The sequence below is a fragment of the Tupaia chinensis genome, unplaced genomic scaffold (genome assembly GCF_000334495.1).
Source record: "Tupaia chinensis unplaced genomic scaffold, TupChi_1.0 Scaffold000290_1, whole genome shotgun sequence".
NCBI lineage: Eukaryota > Metazoa > Chordata > Mammalia > Scandentia > Tupaiidae > Tupaia > Tupaia belangeri.
Window position 1 is genome coordinate 727950 of NW_006159775.1, and position 10448 is coordinate 738397.

Sequence of the window (10448 nt, forward strand, 5' to 3'; positions counted from 1 at the left end):
CATCAAATAGTTTCATTATCACTCACTTTCATTTTCTATAGTGAAAGTATTTTCCTTCAGTCTTATATTATTGTCATCCTGGTTTTCTAAAGATGTAGATTTTATATACAGTCTCCATACTCTTATGAGGCAATCTTGTGAACAGCTTGCTAGGAAAAGATCTCTACCTAATTAAGAAATAAATCATGTTATTTTTAAAACATTACGTTCTTAAATGTAAGTATAAGATATTTCTAGATTTCCCCAAAATTAAATTTTTGTTTCCTTACCGTTCATTCATCTGACCTGTATTCATTTTCATAACAGTGACAGATACTTTTTAAAAAGTGACAGATATATACACAATGCTAATAAATGTAACAGGAGGTACTTATGTATAGTCTACTAAGTTCTACAAAGAATTTCCCAAGAATGTCTTCATCTGAGATAGCACCACTTTATATTGGCTTGTTTCATTCCCTCCTGCCCAATTAACAGTTAATAGAAACAAAAAGTATCCTCTTTTCTAATGTGGACATTAGAAAAATTAAGAGACTACTTAAATTACATGATTTGTTCCCCTGACACAAGCTTTCACAAAATTTCATACTGACCAAAGGTTGCCCATTCCACGCCTCTTATCCAATCCTCATGTCCATGGAGAAAAAGCACTTTCTGAAACTAGTAAGAACAAAAATTGTTGAGGCTTGACGTTCACGTTTAACATTTTCATGGTGTCAGTGACTTCATTTGGACTCACCCAGGTCAAACATCATTGCTTTTACTGAGAACACTATTGGATTTGACATATAAACAGCCTTCAAAAAGTTTGTGAAGAGACAACCCTCAGAATGAGAGGATATATTTGCAAACTATGCCCCATGTAAGGGACTGATAACCAGAATATACAGGGAACTCAAGCAGCTCACCTGAAAAAAAATCCAAATTAATAAATGGGAAATAAAATACTCATTTGGGAACTTGTCACGTAATGTCTAAATCATCTGAGCAACCCTGAGTAGGTAACATATCTATAGACTTCAAATACTTCAAATGTTTACAAAGTAAAATGGTATGTGCTGTAGATACAATATAGAAAAAAGTTAAAAAAAAAAAAAAAGATCATTGGATCTTCACAACCATTTTTAACTCTTACAGAACATGAAGAAACAAGTGTCCTCATCATGCAAAAAATGAGTGTAGTTAACTAACCCCCTTTCTGGAACTTCTTTCCACTCATTTACCCACTCAAAAACAAAGGCATAGCTTTGGACAGACACTATTAGAGAGTATTTCACTGCAGGTATGTTAATACGTCATTTAAATTTTTCAAGGGAAAAAAAAAAAGAACACTACCTAATACTTCTTTCTGCCACCTAGCAATCTGTTTTCCTGGGATAATGCTCAGTCTGGTGGCCTACTTGGTAGCTACTTAGGGTTTACACAGAGAGTGGAAAATTATCTAACAGAGGGTTATCCAAAAAGGTACTCCATTATTTTGGTTTAGAGTAGAACATCCCTAAAATTCTATATTCTGGAGACAGTCTGTATTAGAACATATAATTAGGTAGAACATTCTAGTATCTTATTAATCATTCGTTACCTGATCATTTTGTTGAACAAACAAGTGAATTTTGCAGTCATCACCACCACAGGCTAACACTGGTACTGGGAGGGAATAAAAGGTGTCACTGTGAGTACTCTGCCATATGTTATGATCATCACCTATGCTGGATTCTAAGCTGTAAAGAACCCTGACTTCTATTTCCCATGTCGTTTAACAAATATATTGAAAGTGCTTGATAAAAGTCTGCAGGAATAAAATGAACACTCTGAAATGTTCTCTTCAATGGTTATGTGCACAACATGGCAGCAGAACACCAAACCATGGAGTCCGGCACCTACTACAAAGAGCAACAGAGGCTGGCCTCTCCCCACCTGGTCACCTTCCAGGTCACTGAAGGGCAGAGTTCAACTCACTCATATGCTAGCACCTTTGTGGAGATGAGGTGTAGATGGGTTTCATCACAAAAATGACTACTTTTCTGTTTGGAGACATTAAGTGGCCTTAGGAAGGATGAATGGGCTATGATCTTGAAATACTCACATGGTAGATCTTTAGTACTTTTCAACTTACCCTAGACTTGCACCTTAAGAATTAGATACTTATCCCAAATTAGAGCTGTATCCATCCACAATATATTTCATAAACAGTAGTATCTATATATTTTTTTCTTTTAAGAGATTTTTTGCTATAGGGCACATACATACTCACTGGAGACACAGAGAGGGACAGAAAATGAAAAATCACCCCCCAGGGAGGATGGCCACACACAACCCCTTTTCCTCCACTCTCCTCTCAGGATTTTGAGCACACACACGTGCACACACACACACACACACACACCCCTATCTTAGTATATATAGTCACTTACATTTTCAAGAGCTACTAAAATTCCTACTAGCTTGTCTTAAATTTTATGTTCTAGGGGCCACCAGATGGCATAGCAGTTATGTCACTGGACTCCAACACAGCCAACTGTGGTTCGAGTGTTGAACTCATTGGCTTGAACATCACCCTGGGCACATGTACACGTGTGTCCAAGAGACCAGGAAAAGGAGGGAGAAGAAGAGATTGTGGCATGGCCGTCCCCCCTGGGGAGTGATTTCTCACTTTTCCTCCCACTGTCACTGTCTCTGTCTGTCTCTCTCCAGCAAATGCATGCACCCTCTTAAAAAAAAAAAAAGTTATGTTCTATACTCAGACCATTTGAACACTGAATAAAATATGTTATCCACATCTCAACTCGTTTCATAAAAACATTTAGATATGAAGTGGAGCCCTAATATATTTCTTTCAGTTTCTGGTCATATGAAGATATACAGATATACTCTCTTCTAATACATATTTAGCAAGATACTCACCATCTGTATTAGGCAAAAAAGATAAACAGAGAGCCAGAGCAAATCCATTTCCAAAGTTCAAAATCTGAAGGCAGGTTACTAAAAAATAACAAAACCATCATGAACAACTCAGTGTTTATCTACCTAGAAAGGCTGATTAGCATCTTCATAGCAGTAGGAAAATGAGAAAAGTCCATCTTAATTTCTGCTGATCAAGTGAAGGTAAATGAACTGTTCTTAACAAGATTACATATTTTAAAAGACTACAGAGAACAAAATGGCATATATAAAAAGGTTTGGAAGGAAGAAATTATACCGACAAAACATTTGGTACACAGGATTTTTTTTTCTTTCAGCGTTTTGACATAGGGCACGTGCGCTCAGCAGGCAAAAAAGTGAGGAATCCCACCCAGGCAGGATGGCTATGCTACAGTCCCTTCTCCATTCTCTTCTTGGGATTTTGAGCACACATCACACACACACACACACACACACACGCGCACGCGCGCACGCACACGCACGGTGTAATTTTCAAGCCACCTGGTGTAGAACACAAACCAGTCAGCGATGTAAGAGTCCAGCACCTTAACCAACCAATATGTCACCTGCTGGCCCCAAAGGAATGTTTTTTAAATGTAAAGGAAACAAATATTTAGAATTATTACCTTTTTCTAAGTTTATTTCCTTCACGTGAGAGACAGTCAGTCAAACATACACAGGCATCCTTAACAGGGAGTCCACACCATACTCCTCCCCTTAGCCAGCTAGGATCGTGGGTATACCTGTGGGACTGACCTGCATGTTTAGATAAACCATTAAATGCGAACCCAAACCTGGTGGGTTCCAGGTGATCTCTGGCACTGTATGGCAGCATCCAGCTGCTTGCCCACTACAGCTAGGCCTAGAATTATATTTCAAAAGCTTCTTGAGGGGCCGTAGATGGCATAGCAGTTATATCACTGGACTCCCACAGGGCAGACTGTGGTTCGAGTCCCTGACAGTGGCTTGAAATTTACGCCAGGTGTGTATACATGCCCGAGATTTCAGAGGAGAATGGAGAAGGGATTGGGGCATGGCCTTCCCTCCTAAGGGGTGATTTTTTTCCCCCTCTCACTGTTTCTGTCTCTCTTTTTCTCCCTGGGGAGTACACATGCCCTAAGGCCAAAAAACTCTTTAAAAAAGCTTCTTGAAATTTAGAAAAAAGTCCTACATATGCTCTTCTAATTGTCTCATTCGCTTGATAATTACTATTTCGTTTGTCTGGATTATAATCTCTCCAAACCTACCTTCAGAACCCTTTTTAGACCAGAGCCGAACAGTAGAATCTGAAGACGCAGAAGCTACCAGTGTGTGTAATGCCACATCTGATGCCCTCCTCTGGTATAAAGCATGCACTGCATAAACAGGTCCTTCATGGCCTTGGAGATGAACTGCCTGTAAAAGTTGAATCAGAAAAAATGACAAAGGCATCACAATAAAGAAGAAATCAACAGTTTCACTTTTATTTAACTACAATCACAAGAGTAAAGGTTCTGTTAAAATTTCTGAGCCAGGGGCCAGCAGGTGTAGTAGTGGACTCTGGCATGGCCAACAGTGGTTTGAGTTCCAAACCCAGAGGCTTGCACCAAGTGCATACATGCCCAAAAATCCCAGGAGAATGAAGGAGAAGGGATTGTGGGGTGGTCATTCCCCATGGTGGTGATTTCTCATTTTCTCTCTCTCTGTCTCTCTAACAAGCATGCACGCCCTATAGCAAAAAATATCTCTTAAAAAAAAAGTCTGAACTGGGGACTAGAGGGTGGCATGACAGGTAAGGTACTGGACTCCCACATAGATGACCATAGTTTGAGTCCTGACCTGGTGGCTTACTTTCTCACTTTCCCTCTCTCTTTCTCTGTCTCTCTCTAGTGAGCACACATGCCCTAGAGCAAATTTTAAAAAGTAACAATAAAATTAAATAAATAATTCATTTTTTTGGAGAGATTTTTTGCTATAAGGCGTGTGCACTTGCCAGAAAGACAGAGAGAGACAGAGAGACGGAAAGTGAAAAATCACCCCCCGGGGGATGACCATGCCACAATCCCTTCTCCTCCTTTCTCCTCTTGGTATCTTGGGCACGCATGCACACACACCTGGAGTGATTTAAGCCGTCAGGTCTGGGATTCAAGCTGCAGTCGACTACATGGGAGTCAAGCAACATAGTCATTACGCCATCTGCTGGTCCCAAGGCAGAAAAATTTTGAAGACACAAAACAAAAGAAAACTGTCAAGTTTATCAGTTGTTTTTAAACCTTAACTACAATTATCAATTACTATGTTTTTTTTCTTTTTCCTTAAGAGAGATTTTTGCTAAAAGGTGCATGCACTAGCAGAGAGAGACAGACACAGAGAGACAGAAAGTGAAAAATCACCCCCCTGGGGAGGATAGCCATGCCACAATCCCCTCTCCACCATGCTCCTCTCAGAATTTTGGGCACACAAGCAAAAGCGCCCAGCCTCAGTTTCAAACTGCCAGATTCAGGACTCGAACTGCAGTCGGCCACGTGAAATCCAGCGACATAACCATTATGCCATCTGCTGGTCCCAAGTTTAGCAGCTGTTTTTTTTTAAAAAAACAAAACAAAACAAAACTGTGCTCACTGTCCAAAGATCCAAACCTTTGGATTTACACCAGCTTCAAGTTATTTCTTTTTATCAACAATAAAGCTGCACTGAGCATCCGTGTGCAGGAAAATGCATTAGGAAAGGAACATTTAAGCCCTTAAGGAAGCTACACTATATGGTCCCTTTCTCTTAAATCCTATTTTTTTCATTTTATTTTATTGTATACATTTAATCACTGTACGTCACCACAGCATAAATACACACGTGCCACTCCAGTTCCTTTAAATCTTATTACTCCCCTCATCCCTCTTACGCCTTCTATCTTCCTTTGCTCTCCACCCTGTCTAGCCTCCCATTCTCCAAGACAGCTGTCTGCCATTAGATACTTGCTTAGCCTGCACTGCTCTGACACAAGCAGCAGCCTTGAGCAACGGTCTTGCAGGTTTCACCCCAAGGTCTCCAAAATAAGTGCTCAATCCTCTTTTCTGGATTCGTCTGCCAAGATCAGTCCCAGCAGGAGTGGAGTTCTCTGCATTCCTCCATTTGGTGCTCTCACTCAAGTCTAAGTGGCTCTAAAACCCCACATCCATGCCTGTCCTCTCTCTGCAGGCACATCTAGGAGTCCAGCCAGCATTTCAACTGACAGGTCTATGACTGAATTCTACTCTTTTTTTTTTTCCTCTGGTAGAAGCACCTAAACAAAAATAGTCCCATCACCACCCACTACTTACTTTGATTCCCCCACCCCAACAGCTCCCTACTGCTCTGCTGATAACCACTTAGTCAACACCAGAATCATTTTTTTCTTCAAAATACACCCCATATCCCTTCCTTCTTTTTTTTCTTTTGGCCAGAAAACACATGTGCTTACCAGAGAGACAGAAGGACAGACAGGGAGAGGGAGAAAGCAGCCCCAACACATACACCCCAGAAATGATCAAGCCACATACCTTCTCCATTTCCCCTCTGGGAATTTTGGGCATGCACACATGTGTACCTGGCATATTTCTAAAGCTGTGGGTCTGGAACTCACACCACAGGGTCAGCCATGTGGGACCTGGCTGCCTTAACCACCAGGCCACCGAACTGACCCATCAGTCCACACTTTAAGACCTAACTCAAAAGCCACCTTTTGCAGACCAGCAGATAGCATGGTGGTAAAGACTCTGGACTCCATCATGGCTGACTGTGGGTCAAGTCCCAGACCTAGTGGCTTGCTTTCTCACTTTCTGTCTCTCTCCCTCTGGTGAACACACGTGACCTAACCAAAGCTGAATAATAATAATAAAGTAATATTTTAGAAAGTCACCCTTATACCTCTTCTGAACACTTCACAGCACTGTGGTTATGGTGCAGCAAATGAGAGTACCTACCCACAAACTACCCTTGTATTTCAGTCACTGCAGTACATTTTGCCTTTCAAACGATGAACTGGATTCATGAATAGAAGGATCCTGCCTTATCTACATCTGCATGGCAGCTGTGCAAATACTTAATGCACTAACCTTACAGCTGTGCTCTTTGCTAACAGCTAGAAAGAACCTAGATGTCCACCAACAGAGGCCAATCCACCTACACAATGCACTCTGCATATAAAATCACTCAAAATTATGTAGACGTGTACTTACAAGATCACAGTGCTCTACTGACACAGCAGTAGTAATTTTTACTTCCACTGAAAACAGCCCATTAAGAACAGTGGGAAAACTATTCCAAAATGACAAGAAATGTAGAGATGATTGACGGCATATGAATATGGAGAAAGAAATTGCAGGAAAGAGAACAGGGCACAGTAAGCATGGAAGATACAGTATCTGGACTGCTAATAAGCAAGAATTAGAAAACTTCATAAAAGATGGGCCAGTAGGTGGCATAGTGGTTAAAGTGTTAGACTACCACATAGATGACCATGGTTCGAATCCCAGACCTAGTAGCTTGCTTTCTCACTCTCATTCTGGTAAGTTCACAGGCCTTATAGCAACTTTTTAAAAAAATAATAATTTAGAATTAAGAATTAATAAAATTCTTAAAATAAAACTCTTAAAAGGAAGAGTATAGTTGAAATGAGAAAAAATTGAAAATAGAAATAGATTAAAAACAATCGCTTCTTACCATAATAAACAAGGCTACTTACCTGATTATTCTCAATTTCCCAGTGAATCACTTGATTGTCAGATCCTCCAGAAACTAATTCAGTAGAAGGAGCTGAAAAAAATGGTATCTCAGTAAATATTTTAATTTTTTTCTGAGCTACTTAAAAAAGTTTCAAAGTTATAAAAAGTAGGTAAGAATACCCCTGTATCCTTCACTTATATTCACAACTGTTAACATTTTGCCATAGTTGCTTAAGATCACCTTTTCTATGTATATATGTATAAACAATTTTTTATGTGGCAGACTATTTAAAAACAACTGGCAAGGGCCAGCAGGTGGCATGGTGGTTGGGGGCACTGGACTCCAACATGGTCAACCACAGTTCGAGTCCCAAACCTGGTGACTTGCTTTCTTACACCACCACCACCCCACCCCCCCGTCCTTCCCTGGTTAAAATAAATTAAATTTAAACAGATAAATAAATAAAGTTATATAAAATAATTCTTTAAAAAAAAATTGCAGAGACCAGCAGGTGGCATAATGGTTGTAATGGTTATGTTGTTGGGCTCCCATGTAGTTCAACTATGATTCCAGTCCCAGTGGCTTAAAACTCAGGCCGGGGACTGACAGGTAGCATGGTGGTTAAGGGTGCTGGACGCCCACAGAGCCAACCATGGTTCGAGTCCTGGACCTGGCAGCTTGCTTTCTCACTTTCCCTCTCTCTCTCACTCTGTACCTCTTGAGTCAAATTAAAATAGATGAATAAACAAAGTTAAATAAAATAATTCTTAAAGCACACACATACACACACACAAAACCTTAGGCTGGGCTCATGTGTGTGCATGCCCCAGATCATAAAAGAGAATGGACTGTGGTGTGGCAATCCCCTCAGGGGGTGATTTCTCATTTTCTATCTCTCTGTATCTCTCTAGTGAGCCCATGTGCCCTACAGCAAAATCTCTTAAAAATAAATAAATAAAAACAACTTGCAGACATTGTAACTACTGACCCTCAGACTTTACTATGTATCTCCTAAGAAATGAAACATTCACCTACATTGCCACAATGTAACCATTACATTCAAGAATTTTTTTGGGGTAGGAAATTTTGCTATAGGGCAAGTGCACTCTCCTGAGAGACAGAGAAAGACAGAAAACGAGAAATCACCCTCCGGGGGATAGTCACACTGCAATCCCTTCTCCTCCATTCTCCTCTCGGGATCTTGGGCACGTACACACACAAGCCCAGTGTGAATTTAAGCCACCGGGTCTGGGACTCAAACTACCGTCGACTACATGGGAGTAGAGTGACATAGCCATTACGCCAACTGGTGGTGCCTACATTCAAGAATTTTAACATTTGGTACATTATTATATAATATACAGTCCAGATAGAAATTTCACAAATTGTCCCAGCAACATCTTTTATGACATTTTTTATGATCTAAGGATCGTATATTGCACATCTGATTGTCACATCTTTTTAGTCTCCTTTAATCTAGAATAGTTTCCCAGTCTCCTCTTTTTGTCACAATGATAACCAAGGCCAGTTTTTAAAAATATTTCTTATTTATTAATTTTAATTATTATTTATACATTTAATTGCTATACATCATTTAGATTGTAAAGAGACTTTAGCCAGCATGACACACACCTCAGTTCAGCCCAGTTGAAAACATACTCATCCCAGGCCAGTTTTTTGCAGTATGTCCTTTAATCTGTATTGGTGTGATTGTTTCCTCATGATTAGATTCAAGCTAAATGCTTCTTACAGGAATGTCACTATATGACATGCTACAGTGAGGTGTTGCTAGCGGGTACACGACTTTCTTTTGAGACCAGACACATCAAAACAGCTCTTTAACCTGTTCTTTTGAAATATTTTTGCTATAGGGTGCCTATGTCACCATAAAAACAGAAAGCAAGCAATCCCCCACCCAGGAGGATGGCCTCACAGCAGTTAGCATCTACAACCCAGCTCCCAGTGCACAGTGTTTAACCACTGCACTTCAAGATTAGCCCCTTTTTAATGACTGTATTGACCTAACATGTGACTAATCCTGCATTACAACTGAAATAAGTAGCCTATTAAACTTTTTAAAAGAATTATTTAATTTTATCATTATTATTATTAATTTTCTACAGGGCACGTGTGCTCACCAGAGAGATGAGAAAGAGAAAGAGAACACAAGCCACCAGGTCCAGGAATTAAAACACGGTTGACCATGTAGGAATCTAGCACCTTAATGACCACACCACCTGCTGGCTCCTAAACATTTTTTTTTTTAATGTCTCAGATAACATCAGAATCAAGTCTCACTAATTCCAGAAATTATGCATTTATGCCTGATTCCGAATTCTCTGAATAAATGGTTGTAGAATGAAAAAGAAAATTAATTCAGAATGCATATCAATACTTTAGTAAGTATATTTAAGATACTTAATGAAGGTGCCCCCCCCTCCGGTGGGGGCCCCCGCGGCCCGGGGGCTCATGCCCCCTGCGCAGCCCGGCGCCCCGCTCCTGCCCAGCATCCCTGGCAGGCCGTAAACAAGGTTGAAGAGCTTGCAACTTGAGAAGATGACGGTTACCAGCCCTGCATTACCTCAGGGGAAAACAAGAACTACTCTGCCATTCTTAAGGAAGCCAGATACCCAAGGACAACTCACACTGCAGAGGCCCACAACATCATTCCTGGTAACTACAAGATGACTGCTGTGTCGCATCAGCTGATAATCATCCCTGCGTACCAGAACTGCTTTCCTGAAACTGCATTCCCTGGAGACTCACCTACAATTGTGGATCTGCAGGAGACCCTCCCTTAATCCAACCCTGAATAGAATCTATGCTCCCTATTGTCAAAAACTTTA

General features: G+C 40.5%; 1 protein-coding gene across 1 annotated transcript in view; it reads right to left on the reverse strand.

Annotated features, from left to right (window-relative positions):
• Window positions 1-10448, reverse strand: part of ELP2 (elongator acetyltransferase complex subunit 2) — a 47027-nt gene that overhangs the window by 28219 nt on the left and 8360 nt on the right. Inside the window, exons 3-8 of the mRNA XM_006150518.3 lie at window positions 7622-7692; window positions 4170-4317; window positions 2905-2982; window positions 1583-1647; window positions 594-660; window positions 27-167 (exon numbers count right to left, since the gene is read on the reverse strand). Coding sequence (XP_006150580.1) covers window positions 27-167; window positions 594-660; window positions 1583-1647; window positions 2905-2982; window positions 4170-4317; window positions 7622-7692 — 570 coding nt within the window. The remainder of the gene's footprint in view (window positions 1-26; window positions 168-593; window positions 661-1582; window positions 1648-2904; window positions 2983-4169; window positions 4318-7621; window positions 7693-10448) is intronic.